This window comes from Dreissena polymorpha, chromosome 6, assembly GCF_020536995.1.
Source record: "Dreissena polymorpha isolate Duluth1 chromosome 6, UMN_Dpol_1.0, whole genome shotgun sequence".
Taxonomy (NCBI): Eukaryota; Metazoa; Mollusca; class Bivalvia; order Myida; family Dreissenidae; genus Dreissena; species Dreissena polymorpha.
Window position 1 is genome coordinate 21771983 of NC_068360.1, and position 25106 is coordinate 21797088.

Consider the following 25106-nt stretch of genomic DNA (forward strand, 5'->3'; position numbering starts at 1 on the left):
AATACTGACACTTTATTTAGAAATAGAGGACCTCCTCTAAGATTTGGGGTTATTTTAATTTGCAGTTTTTCTTTGGTCTGTTTGTTGACCAATCATTTCCAAATGATACTTAGAGCATGCTTTGATTTAAAGCCATGCACATTTTTATCCCCCCCCCTCCCCCCCCCCCCCCCCACATTGCACATTTCGGTAGGTCTGTCCGTCCGTCCGTCCACCAGATGGTTTCCGAATGATAACTCAAGAACGCTTAGGCCTAGGATCATTTAACTTCATAGGTACATTGATCATGACTAGAAGATGACCCCTTTTGATTTTCAGGTCACAAGGTCAAAGGTCAAGATCACGGTGACTTGAAATAGTAAAATGGTTTCCGGATGATAACTCAAGAACACTTATGCCTAGGATCATGAAATTTCATAGGTACATTGCTCATGACTCGCAGATGACCCCTATTGATTTTCAGGTAACTAGGTCAAAGGTCAAGGTCACGGTGACTCAACTTAGAAAAATGGTTTTCATATGATAACTCAAGAAAGTTTACGCCTAGGATCATAAAACTTCATAGGTATATCGATCATGACTGGCAGATGACCCCTATTGATTTTCAGGTCACTAGGTCAAAGGTCAAGGTCACAGTGACTTAAAATAGTAAAATGGTTTCTGGATGATAATTTAAGAATAATAAAGAACATTTTTAACAAACATAAGGAGTTGCATTCGCTTACCTGACCATTCAAACATATAACGATTGCGTCTTCATCACAGGCTAGATTGTACATACTGAGTTTGGGAATAGACATTAAATATACGTCATGCTTGTTTTTTTGTGGGATGGAAGAGCATTAATGATCTTTTCTTGCATGTGTTATTATGGATAGTGTGGTCAACGTGTACAATGATACTAAAACTGAAAACAATATTAACTACTAGAAATGTATTCTTAGTACATGGATACCTCTACAATCCAATTTGTCCCACAACTGCACTAATGTCAAACAATTATGAACAAATATATGGAGTTGCACACGTTAACCTGACAATTATGTTACTGTAGAAGTATCCCTCTATTTGAGTAACGCTTCTCACAATTGAAAAAATATTATCGTTTGGTTAAAGAGATTGTCACATAACTCTTCTTATGTAAAATAAAAAATAAAAAAAAATATCAAGGTGCATAATTTCACATGGTGGGTAATGCTTTAAGATTAGTTCATCCCTCTATCAGCTGTACTCTTTGAGTTACTCACAACACAATTTTAAATGTGATTTCTTTGCTAAACAGGGACCATAACTCTGGGTATGTTGAAAAAAGACATATCAAACTATGCATGTGGGTAAAATTACACAATGATAAATATTTATGTAAAGTGTTAGTCCTCTTCTAGCAATACTGTTTATTTTACACTCTACACATATTTTAAAATGTCATTTATGTATAAATATGAGACATTACTACAATTATGATGAAAACAACAGAAACAACATATAGAGGTGCGCATTAGCTCACATGCCTGGTTACTGTTCTTGTAAAGTTGCAGGGATACATGTTGAATTATATATGACAGAAAAGTCACACAGATGGATGGAAAAGTGCAAATCTATATACCCCCATATTAAGCCCAAGAAGCGTTAATGTCCATGTATGTTTTTATTTGACACTTTATACTTGTTTGAAGCATTACATAATATCACTGACTATTTCTTGGTATGTACATGTATTAATTGTTTATTTCAGCCAGTGCAGAGAAGTGACCCAGATTTCGGAGCTGACCAACTCGCAGCCCTCAGGCCTAGAGGGGCTGTCAGTGGAGCTGGAAACTGTCCTGGGGGAAATTAAAACCCTGCAGATCAGTCAGGAGGCCAGCATTCAGTCATTGCAGAGAACATACAATGAACATAGGGAAGTTATGATAGAGCAAATGTGTGGCAATTTAAATACTTATATAGATAAATGTGATAATAATTCTGTGGGAACATCAGGCGGAAATGAGCAATATTTAAACGAAGAGATGTGTAGGAATGTTGTTTCTATCTTGAATGAATTCGATAATATTACTGCGAAGGAACTTAACGAGATGAAAGATGAAGTTATAAGCATAAAAGGGTCAGTTACAAGTTCTATTCATAAATGCACCAGTCTTCACAATGACTTGTCACAATTCCATGAAATTGTTCAGAAAATTGGAGATCATAAGGAGCTCTGCCTTATAGCCAGCATAAAATGTAAGCATATAATACAGCAGGCACTGACTCTGCTGGGAAAGTCAGGCAAGGCGTTTAATGTCCAGAGTAATGCTAAGCACAATGTGAGAATATCAAGTGATTCATATCCATGTAGTATCATAGGCATATGTGTTCTGACTGATGGGCAGGTCCTGGTTGCAGACAGGGATAATAAGAGAGTCAAGCTTCTGAGCCAGCAGTACAAGGTGGTGAGTCATTGGGATGTGAATGCTGAGCCACAGGATATATGTCAGATCACACCCAGTGAGGTTGCAGTACTGGCTGTGAATATTAGCAACATACATGGGGTCCAGTTTATCACTGTCAACCAGGGAAAGCTTGTTCCTGGCAGGAAGTTTCAGTTACAACATGGATGTAGATTTATTGCACATCACCAAGGAGACCTTTTTGTCACATCTCGTCGAGAACTGTACAAATACACACTGAATGGCAAACTGATCTGCAGACTCTATGAAGATTTTCATTATGGAGGTAAGAATCATGGTGAATCCATCCTGATAACATTTATATTATGTACAGGGATTTGTCAGCCATTGTGGGAAAAGGAGTCTAGTCAAATTGTGTTATTTTAAATCCCTACAATGACAAAATTTGGAAATTTTTATCGACTCAATGAACCGAATTGGGATTTATTTTTTTAATCAACAAATATTGACCCATTAGGCCTTTATCTTGTTTTTTTTTTAATCATATAAATTACATTTATATACTTTGTGAGATGAAAATAAAATAAAATTCAGATGTAATAGCAGAAAACCCGCTGATGTATTATAAAATATTTGTTCTATAATTCATTATGTGCCCTTTGAATGCTACAGTGCATTATAGCCAAAACAATTAGATTCAGAAATATTGATTTATAAACATGAGTAATGAAGTATTTTGACTGTCACTACATGACATGTCTATAAATAGAAACTGAGTTCATGGGAAAGAGACACTTTCTGACCCTGTCTTAATTTTGTGGTTTTTAAATGATTGTACATGTACAATATGTTTGTTAAATTGAATAATTTCATAACGCCTTATAGCATAGGTACTCTTGTGGTTGTATTCTTTTATGAAGTGTTCAAATGTATGTATTAATTTCATTGTAATTATAGTAGTATGTTCATTTAAACATTTTGCTGTTGAAATTGGTTTTGTATCTAACTAGCTAGAAAAGTGTCAATAACTGTTGTTTTGAATATTATTTTTCCTGTTATAAACACTTGAAAAACACAAATAAAGTTGTAACACAGCACATGAATTATGTCTGCTTTGGTCAATTTCACTAATTTCAGTACATAGTTATCACATGTATACATGTGTGGAAAATCTATTCATGCTGCACATAGTAACATGGTATAAACATGTTGATTGAACTGAGCAATTGTTTCTGTATGTGTAATTTTTTCAATCGAATAGACTGTGTAATTTTGCTTCAATTTATATCTTACTCACCAGTCGCATTTCAACATGTCAAACGTTTACACAATAGCTCTGCTACTGAAGTTTATTGTCACGCTTAACTATTGAATCATTGAAATGTATGCATATATTTTAGATGTGTTAAGGCCTCTTTATAGCAACATATGCGTAATACAATATCACTGCAGTATGTTTAATAAGATTATTTAACATTGACAGTATTTCAATATCTTGATGTTACTCTGTTTTGCAGTATGGGGGTGTGCTGTGAGTCCCACAGGAGACAGGCTGTACATCACCAGCTACTGGAACAAGCTTCACACCCTGGCCAGGGATGGCACACTCCTGGCTACATGTACAGACCCAGCACTAGAGGGCCTATATGGTCTACATGTGACCCCTGCAGGCCAGGTGCTGGTCTGTGGAGCCTGGTCCAACACTGTACTCCAGGTGGGCTGGGAGGGAGAGAGTAAGCTGGCTACTCTTGCTACACGGGAAGATGGAGTGTGGTACCCAGAGTCAGTCTGCTACAGCAGCACCACATCATCCATCATTGTGGGACAGAAGTGGGACGACACCATCCTGGTGTTCAGAGTGGAATAGTGTGAACATGTATGTATTAGTTGTTGTAATTAGTGATTAGTATTTCAATGACAATGTGTTGTTTAGCATACGAACATAGTAGTGTGTGATGTTACATTACAACATTAAGTGTGTAGTTAAAGATACAAATAATTTATGTACATGTACACATATTGTTATCTGCTTATACAATGTGAGGGTTTTTGTTTGAACATAAGATGTAATGCATATTATGTTATGTTGTCATAACATTTGTGTCATTTTGGTCCTAACATTTAGATCTTGTAAACTTTGCATGAAAAAACAAAGCATTTTAACTGAAAATTTTATATTTGTACATAGATGCACATGTACATAGCAACTGAGGCTATTTTTAGACTTTCATTTCTATAAACACCATGCCATGTAAGAAATGTATATGGATGAATATTTTTTAAATAAAATATTGTTTAAGTAATCTTTGAAGGAGCTTATATTGATATTTTACGCAATGTTTACAGAAAGGTAACACTTGATGTGAGATTTATAAATTTGCCATATTCTGTTGAACATTTGTTATTGATTTTCATTACATTTATATAAATTTGTGTGAGTCCTAAATATACATACAAGAAAAACATCAAGCTATTTTGCTGCTCCAGTCGCTGCCAAGTCAGGACAAGAATGCTGAGGATGTGGTGGACAAGGATGACCTGAATACACAGAAGGTAACAAAGACGTTTTAATTATCAGGCCTTTTCATGGCCAATTTGGGAAAAAATGCAATTTTGGGATTTTTATTATTTCGTGCGAAAAGTCCATTGATTTCAGAAAAACTAATTTAATATAACTATTTCTAATACTTAAAATTAAAAGAATAAAATCATATTATGCTAGTAATATACTTTTTTTTAGATCTTATTGAAATATAATTGAGACATATTAATCATAAGGTACTTATTATGCCCCCCTTTTGAAGAAGAGGGGGTATATTGTTTTGCACATGTCGGCCTGTCAGTCTGTCGGTCCTTCTGTCCGTCCACCAGATAGTGTCCTGATGATAACTAAAGAACGGTAAGGTCTAGGATCATGAAACTTCATAGGTATATTGATCATGACTGGCAGATGACCCCTACAGATTTTCAGGTCACTAGGTCAAAGGTCAAGGTCACAGTGACTCGAAATAGTCAAATGATTTCCGGATGATCACTCAAGCATGCTTACGCATAAGATTATGAAACTTCATAGGTACATTGATCATGACTGGCAGATGACTCCTTTAAATTTTCAGGTCACTAGGTCAAAGGTCAAGGTCACAGTGACTTGAAACAGTAAAATGGTTTCCTGATGTTATCTCAAGAATAATTAGGCCTAGGATCATGAAACTTTACAGGGTTCGACACTAAGGCATGTCCGACAGACATTGTCTAGTAAGATCGGTGGTCGGGCTAGTAAAACTGTGGGCTAGCTTGTCCGACTGGTCGTACATACAAAATTTATACTGATTCATATAACTACCGGTATAACTAACCGAAAACCTTTTTCTCTTAATGTGTAAAATAACTCTCGTATCCATTATTTACATCAGAACAAAACTAGCGTATATAAATAAACACGGAGCATTCACATGATTCATCGCTATTTTTAGACGCGAAGGAGAGCTTCCCACAGAAATAGCTTGTTTCCATTGGTAAAGTTGTCATGAATATTAACCTTTTGCATGCTGGGAAATATGTAGTCTGCTAAAATGTTGTGTGCTGAATTTCTAAAATTAGCATTTTCTTCAATTTTTTTCAAAGAATACTATCAGAATAGCAAACAGTTTGGATACAGATGAGACGCCACGTTCTGTGGCGTCTCATCTGGATCCAAACTGTTTGCAAAGACCTTCAAAATTCGGTTCCAGCATTGAAAGAGTTAATGATTTTCTGCAGTGTCGTAGAACTTTACATCATGTTTTTACGACTTCTATCGAAAATCGGTATCATCAATGTAAACATTTTGGCGTAGCAGACGAGAGAATGTAATTTTAAAAATGGCTTTGTTCAAGATTGAATTTTCGTCCGACAAATAAGTTAATAAAGAAGAATCCTACAGTAAAACTGACACAGATTATGATGGAAAAGGGCCTTGGAGCTGTGGTAGCATGGAGCACAGCGGTCAAGGAGGCCAGAATTTGATAACGTTAAATAAATGTCACCTGCTGTACGGACATCGTTTGTTTAACTGGTGATAAACAGTGAAATTACAACAAACAATTTATGTTGTTAAATAGTTATGCCCCCCTTCGAAGAAGGTCCGTCCACCAGGTGGTTGTCAGACGATAACTCAAGAACGCTTAGGCCTAGGATCATGAAACTTCATAGGTACATTGATCATGACTCATAGATGACCCCTATTGATTTTGAGGTCACTAGGTCAAAGGTCAAGGTCACTGTGACCCAAAATAGTAAAATGGTTTCCAGATAATAATTCAAGAACGCTTATGCCTAGGATCATGAAACTTCATAGGTAGATTGATCATGACTAGCAGATGACCCCTATTGATTTTCAGGTCACTAGGTCAAAGGTCAAGGTCACGGTGACCCGAAATAGTAAAATGGTTTCCGGATGATAACTCAAGAACGCTTATGCCTAGGATCATGAAACTTGATAGGTACATTGATCATGACTGGCAGATGACCCCTATTGATTTTCAGGTCACTAGGTCAAAGGTCAAGGTCACAGTGACCCGAAATAGTAAAATGGTTTCCTGATAATAACACAGGAAAGCTTATGGCTAGGATCATGAAACTTCATAGGTACATTGATCATGACTCGCAGATGACCCCTATTGATTTTCAGGTCACTAGGTCAAAGGTCAAGGTCACAGTGACCCTAAACAGTAAAATGGTTTCTGGATGATAACTCAAGATCACTTACGCATAGGATCAGGAAACTTCATAGGTACATAGATCGTGACTCGCAGATGACCCCTACTTATTTTTAGGTCACAAGGTCAAAGGTCAAGGTCACGGTGACCCGAAACAGTAAAATGGTTTCCGGATGATAACTCAAGAACGCTTATGCCTAGGATCATGAAACTTCATAGGTACATTGATCATGACTCACAGATGACCACTATTGACTTTCAGGTCACTAGGTTCAAGGTCAAGGTCACGGTGACTTGGACACAGTAAAATTGTTTCCGGTTGATAACTCAAGACTGCTTACTCCTAGGATCATGAAACTTTATAGGTACATTGATCATGACTCGCAGATGACCCCTACTGATTTTCAGGTCACTAGGTCAAAGGTCACGGTGACTTGACACAGTAAAATTGTTTCCGAATGATGTCTCAAGAATACTCCTAGGCCTAGGATCATCAAACTTCATAGATACCTTGATCATGACTGGCAGATTATCCCTATTGATTTTCAGGTCACTAGGTCAAAGGTCAAGGTCACAGTGACAAAAAACGTAATAACACCATGACTGCTACTACAACTGACAGCCCATATTTGGGGCATGCATGTTTTACAAACAGCCCTTGTTAAAGAAAGAAAAACGCTTTGCGTATGGGTCCGTTTCAGATACCCATAAATACGCCAGGAAAAGACCTGCTTATGTATTCCCTATGTATTCAGAATGCAAAAAAGATGAGGTGGGAAAGAAAAGTATGCATTTACTTAAGATAAAATATCCTCTTTACTTGTTTGTATAGTGTAAACTCATATACATGTTCATCCGAAATTTCGTGGTCAAAGAGACTTTTACGGACATATAAGTTAATTTTGTGGATTTCTCAGTGCAGAAAAATAAATGATGAACTGTGTCAGTTACTTTTCTGTGTGTGATACATTTGTGGATCAGTCAACCCTTAAAATCAACATAAATAGTGTCCCTCAAATAATAATGGTTTACAGTGTAACCTGTGTATTAAGAATGTTAAAGATGAAATTGACAAGAATGATATGATTTAACAAAACATAAAATGGCGTCTTTTATTGTGTATATCATGTTTACAGCAGGACTTGTTTTACTTGAGGATCAATAACTCAAACTCTTCTTCAGCTCGATGCTTTCCAACTTATCATACAGGAACCTCAGTTACCCAACACCCCGAGAATTTCTGTCATCCTCACAAGGCCTTGAGTTTTTATAAAGTTGTGAGATATTTAATAAAGCTTATGAATATGATTCCATGGAATGTATTTGTTCTCAATAAGAAGGACCCCGGCCTCAATTCCAGAACAGTGTAATAAAAGCTTTAGAGTTAGTTTTCATGCATGCAATGGCAACAATGTAAGGTTGCATGGGAAAACAGGACTTAATGCATGTGTGGAAAGTGTTGTCCCAGATTAGCCTGTGCAGTTTGCATATTCCATATTGGTTTGCTCAACGTTACAGCTACTACTCAGCAAAGAAGACAACTGTCTGGTGAAAGGCTGGCCCTATTACAGTCTAGTGATGTCGGGGGACACGGCCTTTCCATGGCTGGGGATTGCATTTTAGCATTTTAATTTTAAAGCGGCGCAATAGGGGGCATTCTGTTTCTGACAAACACATCTCTTATTTAGATCTTATCGAAATATGATTGAGATATAATTATCCTGAGGATATTTTTTTTTTTAATAAACGCTTTGGGTATGGGTCCGTTGAACAGACCCATAACTTGGCAAGGAAAATGTATGCATGTGTATTTCCTGTTTATTTAGAATGCAAAAAAAAGATGAGGTGGAAAAGAACAGTATGTAGTTTCATTAATTGTCATCCATGCATTTATGGAATTTTTCGAATATAGGAAGTCTCTTCTAAACGAAATTCCGTCTAGCGGAGTAGCCTGTGTGGCTGTATGGGCTCATCTGGGAAGACACTTTACGCAATATTAATAAAAAATTACTGTTTTCTCAAAAGGAGGCTCAAAGCAATACCACCTACAGTCTGTCACAGAGTTTGACAAGATGAGCCTCGTTCTGGGAAAGGAGTGCTTAATGCATTCAAAGTGTCATCCACGCATTAGCCTGTGTATTGCACACACAGACTAATCATAGAGGATACTTTCTTATTGTGATGATTTTTTTTTTAAAGGGACTTTCTTCAAAACAAAAATCAAGTATTGGTGGAAAGTGTCATCTCATGTTAGCCTGTTAGGACTGCACAGCTAGGTTACTGTGGGGCACCACTATACACATTTATTAAGCCCAGGTTTTCAGTCTTTTTAAGGGTGGTATTTTTACATTTGGATGAGAAGAAATATGGTATACAAACAATATGATTAAAATTTGGTTAATGAGAGAATGACGTACATATACATTAAAATTCACAATAATTGTTAAGCGATAGTTATGTAAGCAATGGATGATGGAAATTACAGTGCTAAAATTTAATTCTCGTGATATTCCTTTTCTCAAAGATATGAAATCTCAATATATTTATAAATTACTGTAAATGGGTATTCAAAGTAAAACACTTATTCTTATTAAATTATGGAAGCTTAATTCATATAAATAAAGAAAGAATGAAAACAATTCAAAAATACAATTAACAAATGTATTGATAGTACCTATTGGTGAATTTGGACTTGTTCACAGATTAGCAGAATGGCAAATTTTTTTAAATTGTAATATACAATCGAAACCCGATGGCTCAAAGTCGCCTTGCATCAAAGCACGTTTGTATTGCTATATATTCATGAACATTTCAATTTTCACACGTTCATTTGTTCGTTTTGCTTTAAAGCGGCAAGGGTCGCACAAAGCTGTTACTTGATTATAAGCATGTTATAATTTCAAACATGTCATCCAATCAATGTTTAATTGATTCGAGTAAAATACGACATTTTGCATACAATCTGCGTTTTTCTTTGATGCTGTAATATAATGGCTCGAACGGCTGCATCGCAACATGTTCTATGTCATCTTGAAAAAATAAATTATTTTGTATCTTTACATCATGTCATTCTTAAAAAAACAACAAAAATGAATTAATACATATCGTGCTGTTTAATTTTTTGGTGATGTGTATAAAATGCTTATGATTGCTTTGATTCTTAGCGTTATTCCTTACATATGATAATTTTTTGATTGTATATTTAACTATTTTAAAATATTGATGACTTGAAAATATGACGTATATATTTTATGTTCTAATTATTTCATCAAATTATTGCAAAGTTATGTTATTAAATCAGATCAATCAAATTCCAGATGGGTCGAAGAGTCCCGGCGTGGTTTATTAGTTTTCGCCTGTATTGAGCAATTTATGTTTTTATCGTAATTAAACTAAGGAATACACCTCTCTAAACAAGATTTAAAATTATTGTTCTAAATGAACAATGGTGTATCAAAATTAAAAAATAAATACAATAAAGCTTTTAAAACACTTTACTAAAAAAATGTTGAAAAAAACTCTAAATTCATTATTATTTGTTGGAAATTAATTAATGTTCATTTGGTGGGTTTACTAACCCACGAAATAAACTCAAACACATAACAAAATGACCAGGGGCTAATTCCTGTTATTACAAAATCAGGAATCCACAAATTTACGTGTCCATGAACAAGTTTTTTTTTTATAATCTGGAGGTGTTATGCCAACAAATATAAATCATTATCCAGTATCAGGGAGGTAACATTACAGTCTCCAGCTTGAATTGGTGACTAACATTTTGCTTTGTTTTATCTGTCAGGGCCTTTTAAAAAAATGATAGTCTGTCAGAAAGGAGCCATGCCTCAGGGCTATTTTTCCTTTTTAGGGAATGGCATTTTTTCACGAATTTCAGAATTTCGTTACTCAAATTTTCACAATTTAAAGAAGTTTGCAACTGAAATTTTTACAATGTACTCTTTTTCGCAATTTTGAAAAATTCAAGACCGAAGGATGACACAAAAATGATTCAAAACAAACCCTGTGATTAGATTTGTGTTTGTGGACGTTTTGGGTATATTTTTTCTGAAACTTTATTTTTTCCCTAAATATATCAAACAAAGTTAATGTTGCAATTTACTTTCAAAAAAAGATCGTGTCTTGGTATTGGTAAATGTGAAATTTTCTATGTTTGGGCATCATCAAAGTACGAACGAACTAGTTTTGTCAGCAGGTAGTCATTAAGGGCAAGTAGTCTGTAACATTGTTTTACTCCCAGGTGTATATGAACATCCATTTATTTCCCTATATTTAAAGAACTCATAATAGACACTTCTGTATTTGCAAGTGGAATAATAAAATGAGCACTGACACTTAACATTGCCACAAAAACGCATGTAAAATAATATTTTGATGGGTTTTTACAATTAAGTTTCGTGCAATTAAAAAGACCCATCATTCTCAATTTGAAGATTTTATGCTAGGAATTTTCCCAATCGTATTTATTATGATGCAAATTTTCCTTATTTGTGTGGTACAGATGCTTTTTTGGCAAAAAATGCTGGTGTATTACTAACTTACATGTACAAGTTCAAAATACTGACTGAGCCAAAATATTTCATATTGGTCCCCTTAATGTTACAGCAATTGCTGAGCACAGAAGAAAACTGTTTAATAAAAGGCTCAGCCGTATCAAAGTCCAGCAATGTGCGGGGACGCGGCCTATCCATATCCGTATATTACATCATTTTAGCTGTCACTAACAAGGGAGATAACTGTAGATTTGCACCTGCAGTGAGTTCTTTCTCTTAAGTTGCTTTTTAATTATTTTAGCTGACACTAACAAGGAAGATAATTAAAAATCTGCACCAGCAGTGGGGTTTGCCTTTAAGTTGCTGTTAAATCAATGACACCAACAAGGGAGAGAATTGAAGATCTGTATCAGCAGTGAGTTGTAGCCCTTTAAGTTGTTTGTTTAAATATGTCTAACAACTTAATTACATGTTGATTTACTTTGGAACTGTTTTCTAGTGTGAATTTTAACAGATTTGAACAATCAAATATCTGTAAAGGCATGGTAAAATATTGTGTGTGTGTTTTTTGCAACTTTGCAAAGACATTAATATTTAATTGTTTCCTCCTGTTTATTGAAAAATATATTAACAGTAAAACATCTGTAAAGGCATTATAAAAGAAAAAAGATTAAGATAATGAGTACAATTAGAAAAAATCATGCTATAAAGATAAATAAACTGTGCTGCGGGGAAATGGGGCTTAATGCATGTGCTTAACTTGTTGTCACATATTAGCCTGTGCAGTCAGTACAGGCTTATGAGGGACATCAATTTGCTCTTTAATGTGGTTTTTCTGGAAAGAAGTATCTTCTTTATAATAATCCAAAGTGTCCTCCCTGATTTGCTTATGTGGATTTTACATGCTACAGATCCTAATATTGATGAGCTGCATATTGGCTTATGAAATTACATCTCTTAAAGTTAAGTAAGGATAATAATTATGAATTTATAGGTTAGTAAAGCTCTAGCCAACACTTGTTATGTCTTAATACACAATAGTTTAATTGTATTAACGTTCATGCTATTTACGTCAAGGAACCAATAACATGCTAGATAAGACATTCATGAGATAGACGTTTTGCTCTTGAAAACCTTTACATCCAATCAAGAAGCAGAGTTTTTAAATAATGTAATATAAACATCTGTTACAAGTTCATATCACCCACTGTGCCTTAACATCTAATCAAGAAGCAGATTTTTTAAAGAATGTAATACAAACATTTGTTACAAATTCATATCATCCACAGTGCCTAAACATCCAATCAAGAAGCAGACTTTTTAAAGAATGTAATATAAACATTTGTAACAAGTTCATATCACCCACTGTGCTATTGTTGTTTTTAGGAGAGCACAAGCATTGATATGTAGTTAGCCCAGCAACAGCTCCAGTCCGGCCTGCAGGAGCTCCAGTCCAGGGCGACCCTTCTTCTCTCCTGACCCCAAGTTACTCCCCTAGACCTCCGGCCTCAAAGAGTTAGCAGTGTTTAACAATTCCGTTATGCAGGAAATTCTGAGCACGTCGAGATTTCATGCGCTGTTCTCAACTACCGCTATGTCCATGTCGAGTTTCCCACACTCGCAATCGAGTAGTTTTGTTTAGCTGGAGTGCCCGAGTGGGACGAGTGCTAAAGACACCAGAGTTATAGCAGTAGTTTTGGTAACGCTAACAGTCAGTTATCACTGTTGGACATCACTAAGAATGACCAGTTTAATGACGTGTTCCATTTTTTTACGGGACGAACAGAAATTCAGCAAAGAATTTGAGAAAATCAAGAAACAATTCAAGCCATAAATTCAACAGTGTTACCTTGCCAAGGGGAATACTTTTGATGTTGATAGTTCGGGCAACAGTACGGACTTTCACGGTTTGTCCTTTCAGGGGCAAAAGTGTCCTAAGAGAACGCGCTTTTGACGCTAATGCTGACAATGAAAGGCAGTAATGACTAGGTTGTGAACATACAGAACACGATACATCAATGAGGTGTGTTCTTCTGGCGCGAAATCCACGAAATATTGGAAACACTGCTAAAAGCGAACACGTGCGGTTTTGTTACGAGAACTTGACACTCCGAGCCTAAAGGGCATCGTATTGATTCGAGGCCAAAGAAGGCCTGGAAATATGACAGCATTTTTGTTTTATGATCCAGTACGCCATTCGACGCTCAACCGAAGTTAATCAGAACTCAAACTCAATCCTCAACAATATCAGCGAGGCCAGCGTGTCATCTCAGTTTGTTGAGCTTCAGGTGAGACCTTACTGTTTTATGTATTTTGAAAATTGGGGCTGATAATTCAGTCCCATTCGTAATCTCAAAACGTCTATATTTCCCATAATTACTGGCTAAAATTCTCAATTCAATATTTGTTTAAATAGGTTGGGACATTAAGTTCATTTCCTTATTCGGCTCTATAAGTTGAACCTTAATGCAATTAATGTTGATAGCTCTTGTTCTCAATGTTTAAATATTTGTTAACGATAAAACAAACCCAATTTAAATCAAAACAGCAGGATTTTTCCTAAATTTTCCTAATTTCAAATATTGTTTCATGTACAATAAACTCTGCACAGAGCTAGCCCCTAGTTCTAGCACATTTCATAGTCTTTTATAAGAATAATTGGCTTAATTTGCAAATTTCACTAAGTGTTATTAATATTTTGAAGTTGTTGGTGTTCTAAACATGTTTATTTCACATATAATTGGACATGATTATTATTTAAAATATGGCCGGGATGTTTGCAAAACAATTGCACTTTATTGCTTTCAGAAGTGAAACTTTAAGTCTTAAGTATGTCCTACAAAAACTTGGCTATATATTCGAGAAATCAACAAATATCAATACAGCGAATTAATTTAATCAGAAAATGCTATAATTACTAGTATAATGGCCCTGGTAGCCAGATAGAGTGGCGTAGGTTTCTCTCACCATAGATGTCCATTGTTTTTTGTATTTCTGTCTAACTCATATACAAAACGTGTTTGATCAAGTACACATACACTTACAGTATTTAACTCACATCTATTGTTTCTGATGATATGTCATACAGTTGTATTGTTTTACTTTTGATGTTGTTCAGTCTCACATTCTTTGTTTAGTTTTATACATATAAAGGTGTACAGTATCATGTTTTAAGTTTTATAATGACATATTTAAAGAGTATCACATTAAAAATTATATAGTATTACATGAATTTTAAAGTTGTTGATTCTCACATTTTGTTGTATAGTTGCACTTTTTAAGGAGTACAGTCTCACACTTAAATTGGCTAAAGTTATGCCTGTTTTTGTTTTTTGTTTAGATAAGTATTTTACCTTGCTACAAACTGTACTTTACCGTGTATTCTTCGCGGTTTTAAACAACAAAATTTTAATGTAAAGTTGGTGAAAGTAACTCATTGATTCAACGCTATTCTGAGTTCAAATTGGTGAAAAATTAATTGCGATATCCTGAATATCAATTATAGACGCAATGTTTGTCATTAAAAAAGGTGTGTAAAGTAAGTTTGTTTTAATATTCATTCGTCACTAAATACAATCTGGGTTTAGTTTGCTTTCCATTGCCTTTTCAGCAAACATGAGCCAACAAGACAAACATTATTGTACAATCCCGACCCCCTTTTGCAAAAATATTACAACTCTCTCAAGAAATTCAGCACGAAATCCTCTTGTGTCAGCCTTACATGCTTCCTATCAAGATATTTTCCCATGTTTGCTTCATCAACACTTCCAACAGCGGATCCTTGGTAATTTAGACTTCCGTTCCAGCGTGGATGGGGCTTAGCAATAAATTGATGCTGGGCAACGGCAAATTGTTCGGGACGAGTCGCTCGAACGGAAACGATCTGACCCAACAGATAGCTTATAGTGATGTGTCCATTAATGTGACTGACCTCGATATGTTGCTTTTAAATAATGCGAACCTTACACCAGAAGAACAGTCTGCGAGCAATTAAGGCCATTTAACAACCGTTGTTGTCTGGAATTCACGGCTTTGGGTTGACGAATTTGGCGTCAGGACTTGCTCTATCTCTGTCTACGGCAGCAGCAGCAGAAACAACAAAAAAACAGGTAGTATTTGAGCGGTGCTCTGGGATACGGGTTTCAATGTATGTGCTTAAAGTGTCATCCCTGATTAGCCTGTGCAGACTGCACATACATTGAGTCATATTGCTTAAAGTGTCATCCCTGATTAGCCTGTGCAGACTGCACATACATTGAGTCCCATTAAAGTGTCATCCCTGATTAGCCTGTGCAGACTGCACATACATTGAGTCCTATTAAAGTGTCATCCCAGATTAGCCTGTGCAGACTGCGCATACATTGAGTCCCATTTTACCAGAATGAGGCTCATATAAATGTATCAGTCTTCTTTCTGCCCGATTAAGGAAAAGTTCCTAGCATCAAATGGGAATTTTGGTGTTTTTAAATTTATCAAACTTGGTAAATAAAAAGCAAATAACGGTTGATATCATATCAGTTTAAATCACAGAAGGTCAGCGCACAGTGTTGTCTATTTTTCAGCCAAAGGTCAGCCCCTGAACCCAAAGTTTATCATTGTATAACAAAAATTAATATAATTAATGTAATTGTTTCATTCGTTTTAATTTGAGTAAAACAATTATTTAATGCCTTTAGTACATTAAACAATAATTTTCTTTATTTATTTTTAATATTTATTTAAGTGCCTGCATTTTGTTTTAAGAGCCAGTTCTTACAGAACTCTATTCAATCATAGATTGGTAACCAGCTGTACAACAGGCTCTCTTGCCAGCTGGGCCCAGACACCCAGGGACACTTCCTTCGCATGGGTGGTGGTGGGTGGCACTCGGCGAAGGACTTTTGGGCAGTTCAACGTGTCCTACTCGCAGAGTGCAGCCAATCTAAACATGGGGCTCCACATATTCCTGGTCAAGATTACCTTATCCAAATAGTAGATTGGTAGTGTAATTTACTTTGTATTATGTGCAGTTGTTTTACTCCAAATTTCAATTCAAATAGTTTGTGTGTGTTATATATTGATAATACTCTCTCATGGGTGCTAACTTAAAAAATCATCAGGTAATCGTAAATATTTGTATTGTTTTGTATTGCCTTGAAAGTGTGTAAGGGGGGGGGGGGGCTTTAAGATTTATCCTTGTCAGTAATTCTATCTGTCCTTGCTTCCATCATTCCCTATGTCCAACCCACCTTTTTGTTGTTGAACTGCACTTAATAAATATTGGTTTCAGAGGGATGAAACATGTCAGAATCAAGTGTATAGTATATAGATGGCTATGTTTGTATCAAGTCTTTGGTGTATATCCCATTTGTATCAAAAGCCTACAAACATGATGTATTTCTTATAAATGTTTTACTTAAACAACATTGATTGACTTCCAATATAACTGATACAATATCAGAATGTTTTGAATAATTTGGTTTACATGGGACACATTTATGGGATGCGCTAAGATTTTTTAATCTGTTCGCAGAAGCCTTATCCTCAAAAGTTCAGGTCCAAAGAAAGATGGTGACCAACTGCAACTCAGCCACTTCATCTCAATAGGTAAGTTCTTGTGCCATTGCAAAAGGGGCCACTATGGCAAAGCATTCAGGAGACCCAGTCTCAATAGCCTAAGACGTTAGATGCAATAAAGCTTTAATAAGCAGGTTAAACCTAATTCAAACTTTGGTTTCTGCTCATCATTTAATTGACCAGTTTATCTTATTTCAATTTAGGAGTTCAGCGATAAACTCTTGTACGAATATAGAAAGAAGAAGTTTCAATTTTAACCCTCAATATTGCATTTTAAATTGATCATACAGAGCTATATTAACACTCAAAACAACAACACCAACAAACAATTTATCAGCAGGTACCAACATATTTGACTCTTTAACTCTTGACAAAATCAGGTCCCATACTAATTGTAATTATGATTTTTTTTTCTGCGTAGCTGTTTAATGTCACTTTTGAACTTAGGTGTCCTTTAGGTAATACATTAATAAAAATGCCCGCGGCTACCCATGAATGAATACACTTAATTTTGTCCATTGGCTGATTTGAGAATACCACCAGAACATTGGAAACACGGCCGTGTCTTTCTAACACAGTTTTACTGCGTGTTCAGCATGAAACAATTTTATTTCATATGAAAAGGCATGATAGATAGAACAGTTTTACACTCAACTCTTCACATCAATACAATTTGTGCGTAGATTCTACACCATCGTCAGTTCGCGGTTAGTGCGGGTGAATGTCAGAGTTTATATACAGGTCATTGTTGTGTTATATATAATAAAGACGCTATAGCGTGAACTAGCTGAACTGGAATTTTCTTAAGACCAGAAAGATGTTAAATGAAGATATCCAGCGATATAATTATGGTATGTCAATAATAGATTCTTTATGTGTTTTCAACAATACCATAATAAATATTATTTTTAATTAATTTAACAAGAATTATTCCACCATATTGACTAATGTATTAAGAATGAGCGCGATGATTTTCGATACTGTTTATACTCGAATCAAATAGCAATGCCCGACAAACCACTAAAACAGGTTTGTTTAAAGAACGCGCGTATAAATATTTAAAATATGTACGGATACTTTGCATGTGGCCGGTTGACTCAAATGTTTTAATTTCACTTCCATTATTCTTTTGGTATTCTGTTTTGTATCTATAGGTTTATGACCAGCAAGATGTAATAATGTAAAATAAGCCGCAAAAACTCCACGTAACATCCCGTTCGGCGTGTGATGCAGCTAAGAACTGCACCGAAAAAGACATTCGCTATCCTTGATCTCATTCATTGAACTCTTTACCTTTCATAAACTCCAACCACAATCAACGCCGTATATCATTTTAAAAGATATTTCTTGTTTACCATTGATGCATAAGAGAGTTCAGTGATGTCTATAGCTTTGAATAAGATGAATTTTTCTGTTGTCGATATCTGTATATCAACTTTAATGACCAATTGTGACCTATCCACTATGTGATTATAGTTTTAATGGTAAACAAAGCACATGCCAGTAATAGTGTAAGTAGCTTTTCATTGATTGCATCAGGAATCGCCCATATGACTATTACACCCAGAACAATCCTAAATGTTACGTGTTGCAAATCAACACATTTAATGATCATTTTAGTTGATTTGAGCACGAAGTTCTCAAAGTGAGAAATTGTGATCACCTTATGTTAGGGATCATGCTGTGTGCTGCTTCAACTTATAGCTTGTTACCAATCTAGAAGCATGAGTTGTTATTGAATCTTGATGAAACTTGATCTGAAATCTGGACATTATCTAAGCCAATTTGCATTGTGTTAACATGCATCCTAAAACTAGGTCATCTATTCAAATAACAGAAAATCATGGTTGACACTCTAGAGTCTAGACGTCACGATTAAGATTCAATCTTGATGAAACTTAGCCAGCGTTTAAATCAGGGCCACTTGTGTAAAAATAAACTTGGTGTCAAGGCTCAATAATGCTGAAATATGGTCAGAATGCTTTCTTGGCATTTGAATTAAACACCGCTAAATTCCCCCTTAACTTGATTTTGCTAACGAAAAATGCAATAAAAGCTTGGTTTTCCCAGCAAGGCTCATGTATTATAGAATTATTGTGGCAGCTGCATGTGGGCTGTTGGGCAGTGGCCTCACCTATAACCTCTGCTCTTTGTTTTAAGACAATTTAAATTGGATCTTCATGAAAGTTATCCATCATGTTTGTGGGCTTAATAAAAATGTTCTCGTCTAATGAAGACACATTGACCGTTCTGCAATGATTAATAAAAACCAGTCTTCTGGAGTAGTGTAGTTTTTTTCTTCATTTTTAGGTATACGAACTGTCTGTAAAATTGCGACTTGTCTTAGCATAAATGCGATTAGAATTTATTTAATTTTCCTATTTTTTTACAGCTCATACATTGCATAACTGTGTAATGCTTTGAATAGTGTATCGCACGTGTCTATTTAAATGTCAAATATTGACTTGCCTTCAAGGTAGGACATTGCAGTGAATAGAAGCATGACTTTCTGCTGATGCAACTAGATATTCACTTTGTTGATATTTGATTTCATATGACAACATGCCAGTGAACAAGGCACCCTTCCTAAACCCTCGCCGACTGCGCTAAACGGGAACTTTAATATACATGAGATTCCAGGCGGAATGTAAAATCTGTACCACTCTGATCTCCAGTAGCAGCCCTAGCCGTGGGAGGCCGATTCATGATGCACCTATGGCCTTAATTATCTCTGAACATCCCAACCTCACATGACCTGTAGGGCGGGGATGTATATAAATGATCATTAAATCCCACAAACCAAGGAGAGGTTATATTGGAGTCAATTTTATGTAAGTTGGTCAGTTAGAGGGGCGTTTCGTCTGAATTTTATGTAAATATATTTTTACCTCACCAAATCTACATTTCTAAAGGGATTAAGTTAAAACTTCAATCATGTGAAAACCATGAAGTCTGGATTGAGAGTTAGTGGTGATTTTGTGACAAAGCTCTAACTAAGTATTGGTCAAGTCACTGTCTTGCATAAAAATATTTTACTGTTTCTGTATCTCACCATACATACATGGGAATTCATAGGTTGTTATACTTATATTTGATTCAGGGGAAGGGGGGTTAACTAAACGTGTGCCCACAGTTTTACAGAGCCGTGTGAGTATTTTTGTTTAAAAACAACGAAAGCATTATATCCCTTGCATCAATTGTGATCTTAGATTTTAAATCAATGTACTATTGTTCTATTATTTATTTTACATTATACCAAATGTTCCAATATATATATATATAATTGTTTTCCAGTGGTTTGTGTTCAGTGTCAAGCAGTATCCTAGCAATCAAGTCAAGTCAGCGCAGCAGCAGCAACAGATGCAGCAGCAGTCGTACGCAATACATCAACAACACTGGTGCATATGCATTAAACTATAAAGAAGTATGAAGGCAAACATGTCTGTATAAATTTAGTTTATTCTCAACCATTTAATATTAACTTGTTATATTTATGCCCCCCTTCGAAGAAGAGGGGGTATATTGCTTTGCTCACGTTGGTCTGTCAGTCTGTCTGTCGGTCCGTCCACCAGGTGGTTGTCAGATGATAACTCAAGAACGCTTGGGCCTAGGATCATGAAACTTCATAGGTACATTGATCATGACTCGCAGATGACCCCTATTGATTTTGAGGTCACTAGGTCAAAGGTCAAGCTCACGGTGACCCGAAATAGTAAAATGGTTTTTTAATGATAACTCAAGAATTCATACACGGCCAACAGGGCAAACTCTGAACAATATTACTGAAGCAACTGGTCTGTAATCCTAAATCTATAATTATCGGTCCAATGAAACATCATCCTTTGAGTAAAATACAGTGGATCAGTAAAAATATTATCAGAATATGAGATTTTTTGTATGTTTTGTATATTAAATATTGTGTTAATTAGAGCTGCAACGATTCACCAACAGCTCAATTCGATTCGATTTCGATTTCAGACACTCCGATACCGATTATTTCGATTTGATTCATCTTCAAAACCTAGTTTTATCATATATTCACTCTTATGCCTCAAAATTAACATTTCTGTTCAAATGTGATTTCAATAAAACACATAAAAAAGAATAGCAAATTAGGAATTTTAATATAAAAACTTCTCACTAGAAGATTGTGTTGATTACACAATAATATAAAAAATAAATAAACAAGAGGGCCTGAAAGGCCCAAGGTATCCCCCGCAACATATGCTTTGTTTGAGGATGGGTGCAAATTGGACGGATGAACATAATGATAGATGGACGGACGGAGGACAATAACACAAAACTAAGACAAAGGAAGGTTCTTAAGCACAAAAGTGCCGCACGGACAGCCGGACGGACGAACAACGCCAAAACAATATCCCTCCGCCTCTGGCGCGGGAATATATTCATACCAAGTTTTAAAGAAATCCGCCAAAGCGCTTCCAAGATATGGCTCCGGACACAAAAATGCCTATAGTAAAAAGCATTTTTTCAAGATACAAAGGGCCATAAGTCTGTTTTTAACAGATGGTGTACAATGCCATTTGGCGTGCATCATCCTCTTATGCATATATATACTCATACCAAGTTTCAATGAAATCCGCCAAAAAACTTCCAAGATATGGCTCCGGACACTATAAAGCATTTTTTCAAGATACAAAGGGCCATAAGTCTGTTTTTAACAGATGGTGTACAATGCCATTTGGTGTGCATCATCCTCTTATGCATATATATACTCATACCAAGTTTAAATGAAATCCATCAAAGAACTTCCAAGATATGGCTCCGGACACAAAAGTGCCGGACGGACGGACAGCTGGACGGATGGACGGACAACGCCAAAACAATATCCCTCTGCCTCTGGCGGGGGATAATAATGATAAGAACGTATCTGGAATCATATGAATGGTTGTACTATCACTATTATACTTTTACCCAAAACCGCTATAAGCATGTCATCCATTGTGCCATGACAGCATCACCTGTTACCTGTAGGACAAATCACATTCTCTTATAAACTTAACGAAATTCCAACAGAAATAGAACTACTTTTCTGGCTCGTGACTTCAGTAGTTGCACTTGTGCCACCTCTTAGTCTTGCTAAATCAACGTTATGTTTGCGTTTGACATATTGCATTAGAGTAGTGGTTGAGCCGGACTTAGCGTACGCCACATCCATGAAGCACAGTTTGCACTTTGCTTTAATCGGTAGGGGCTACCATCCCGAAACCCCAAAATACTGCAACACTTTTAGTTTTTGCTTCTTAGGCGCATCTGATAATTTCAATTTGTCGGCAACAACTTGTTCAGCCATTTTGACGCTTTTTCCGAAAGTAGACCGTAAAGCGCTTATTGATTGGATGACTAAAGTATTAAGCAACAATCGCGCGCGTCGTAATTACAGGTAAAGAAAAAACCTCCACCTTCCCGTATCAATAGTCAGAATACAGCGTGCTTTACGTATCTATGCATATATATGTATATATGTTAAAGAATCGAATCGAATTTGGTAGGTTTGGTATCGTAATCGAATCGAAGCATTTCAAATCGATTTTCAATGAATCGGATCGAATCGTTGCTGCTCTAGTGTTAATGTTTAATTTTGTTGATTAATATAAATATAAGCAGGACAGGGTAGGTAATACACTATTATATCTTTCTTATATACAGTGGAAACAAATGCAATAAGTTTATATTTCATGTTTAATGAATAGAGGATATCACCTCCCCCCCATTTTTTTTAGCATGATGTAATAAATTACCACCCCACTTAAACCCCTTCTCACACCCCACCCCCTCTCACCCCCCCACCCCCCTACCCCCCCATCCCCCTACCCCCCATCCCCCCTCCCCCCCCCCCCCTCCCCACCCCCCCTATCCCCCCCCCCTACTTCCCCACCCCCCCCCCCCCCTCCCCCCACCCCACCCCAATTTATTTTTTTTAAACATCTTATAATTACCACACCGACATTATACCCCCCTCTCACCCCCCACCCCCTACCCCCCACCCATCCCCCCCAAAAAAATATTTTTTTTAAACATCTAATAAATTACCCAACCCCACATTATTACCCCCTCTCATCCCCCAACTCCCTACCCCCACCCCCCCTACCCCCAGCCCCCACATCTCCCACCCCCCATTTTTTTTTTTAAACATCTTATAAATGAACACACCCCACATTATACCCCCCCCCTCTCACCCCCCTTCCCCCCCCCCCTTCTACTAACCCCCCCACCCCCCTACCCCCCCCCCCCAATTTTTTTTTAACATCTATTAATTACCACACCCCACATTATACCCCCCTCCCACCCCCCTAAACCCCCCCCCCCCCACCCCACCCCATTTTTTTTTTAAACATCTAATAAATTACCCCACCCCACATTATTACCCCCACCCCCCCCCTCCCCCTCCCCCCCCCCTAACCCCCACCCCCCACCCCTCCCCCCCCCCATTTTTTTTAAACATCTTATAAATTTCCACACCCCACATTATACCCGCCTCTCACTCCCCCCCCCTACTCTACCCACCCCCACCCCCCCCCCCCATTTTATTTTTATTTTTAAACATCTTATACATTACCACACCCCACATTATACCCCCCTCTCACCCCCCTACCCACCCCCCCCCCCCCCATCCCAACCCCCCAAAAAAAAAAAAAAAAAATTTTAATCAGTGACTCAAAATAGTACAATGGTTTTCCGGATGATAACTTACATTAGGTCAAAGGTGAAGGTCACAGTGACAAAAAACGTATTCACACAATGGCTGCCACTACAACTGACAGCCCATATGGGGGCATGCATGTTTTACAAACAGCCCTTGTTTATCAAAATATATGTAAGCATATTGAACATATAACTTTGCTTGATTAAGTGTTCGTTTTATTTCACTCTGCCTCTTCTTGCCATGTTGAGGATGGCCCGCACATTGCCCCTGTACTGACCTGGGGGTTATTGTATGTTGGTCAATGGGCTTGGATGGTCATGGAAGTAAGAAGTGTATGATTTTAAAGGGATTTATTCACAGATTTTGTATTTATTGTAAGTTATTCCATGAACTGTACTATTTCCATGTAATTCTATCTATTAAAATAGATTGCAAATCTTTAACAACCCATTTATTTTATATTGATCCATCGTTATCTGCAAATAAAGATCCATCTTTATCAGTTAAGAAAAGGACACTAACATAGGGCATCAGCAAGAACTAATTAAGATCCGCAACATTTAGGTGGTGACTGTGTATTTTGTTAAAAATCATTACTATTCTCTAGATCTATTTATTATTTCATTACATATGTACGTGCAGACGTGAAAAGACTGGAATATTTGAAAAATTAATAATTCATTTAAGTCTTTTAAGCGGATACTTGGGGCGCTTTACACCCCAAGGTACGTGATTAATAAGTTTTATGAAAAGAAAAAAACCTCTAGCTATGATCTATTTTAACCACAGGCCTTGGTTGTCAGTGATGTTCTGGCTTGGTCATTTTTAACTGTCTACAAAATCCAAGGAAGTAATATGGCTTTAAAGGGAGATGATGGCTATACCTGCCAAATGATAAATTAAAATTTTATTTCAAAGTGGCACAGTAGGGCATTGTGTTTCTGACAAACACATCTATTGTTGGTCACTAGGTCAAAGCAAGTTCAATGTGACCTCTAAAAAAAATTCTGACAAGCTTTCGCAGCCAAGAGTTGGCAGCCACTATGCAGTGCTCTTGTTTCATTTGGCCATGATTGACTTATTTCCAGGAAAACCAGATACAAAGCGTTGATTTTGTTCTGGATGCATTAGCAGTCAAGTACTGAACAGACAGTAGTCATCGTCTCGAGATTCTGGCCCCCTGAACCATCAGTCTTGAACATAATGCAGAGCAATCTAGGGGTGAGTTTTTTCAAGTCATTTGTTTATTTTTGGTATGCCCACTAATTCAGAGATGTGTGGGTGCATG

The 25106-nt window shown here is 36.6% G+C and overlaps 1 protein-coding gene and 1 long non-coding RNA gene across 3 annotated transcripts in view; both read left to right on the forward strand.

Moving 5' to 3' along the window:
* Positions 1-8710, forward strand: part of LOC127835495 (uncharacterized) — a 31384-nt gene extending 22674 nt beyond the window's left edge. The window contains exons 2-4 of the mRNA XM_052361937.1: positions 1736-2487; positions 3935-4176; positions 8606-8710. Coding sequence (XP_052217897.1) covers positions 1736-2487; positions 3935-4176; positions 8606-8710 — 1099 coding nt within the window. The remainder of the gene's footprint in view (positions 1-1735; positions 2488-3934; positions 4177-8605) is intronic.
* Positions 8711-13158: 4448 nt separating this feature from the next.
* Positions 13159-20870, forward strand: LOC127836412 (uncharacterized). Of its 2 annotated transcripts, none has more exons than XR_008028755.1 (3): positions 13159-13883; positions 15206-15704; positions 16372-17357. It is a non-coding gene; the product is annotated as an uncharacterized LOC127836412 (long non-coding RNA). The 2 variants fall into 2 exon arrangements; XR_008028754.1 differs by lacking the exon at positions 13159-13883 and adding an exon at positions 20446-20870 and having other exon boundaries at positions 14924-15704; positions 16372-17181.
* The last annotated feature ends 4236 nt before the right edge of the window (positions 20871-25106 follow it).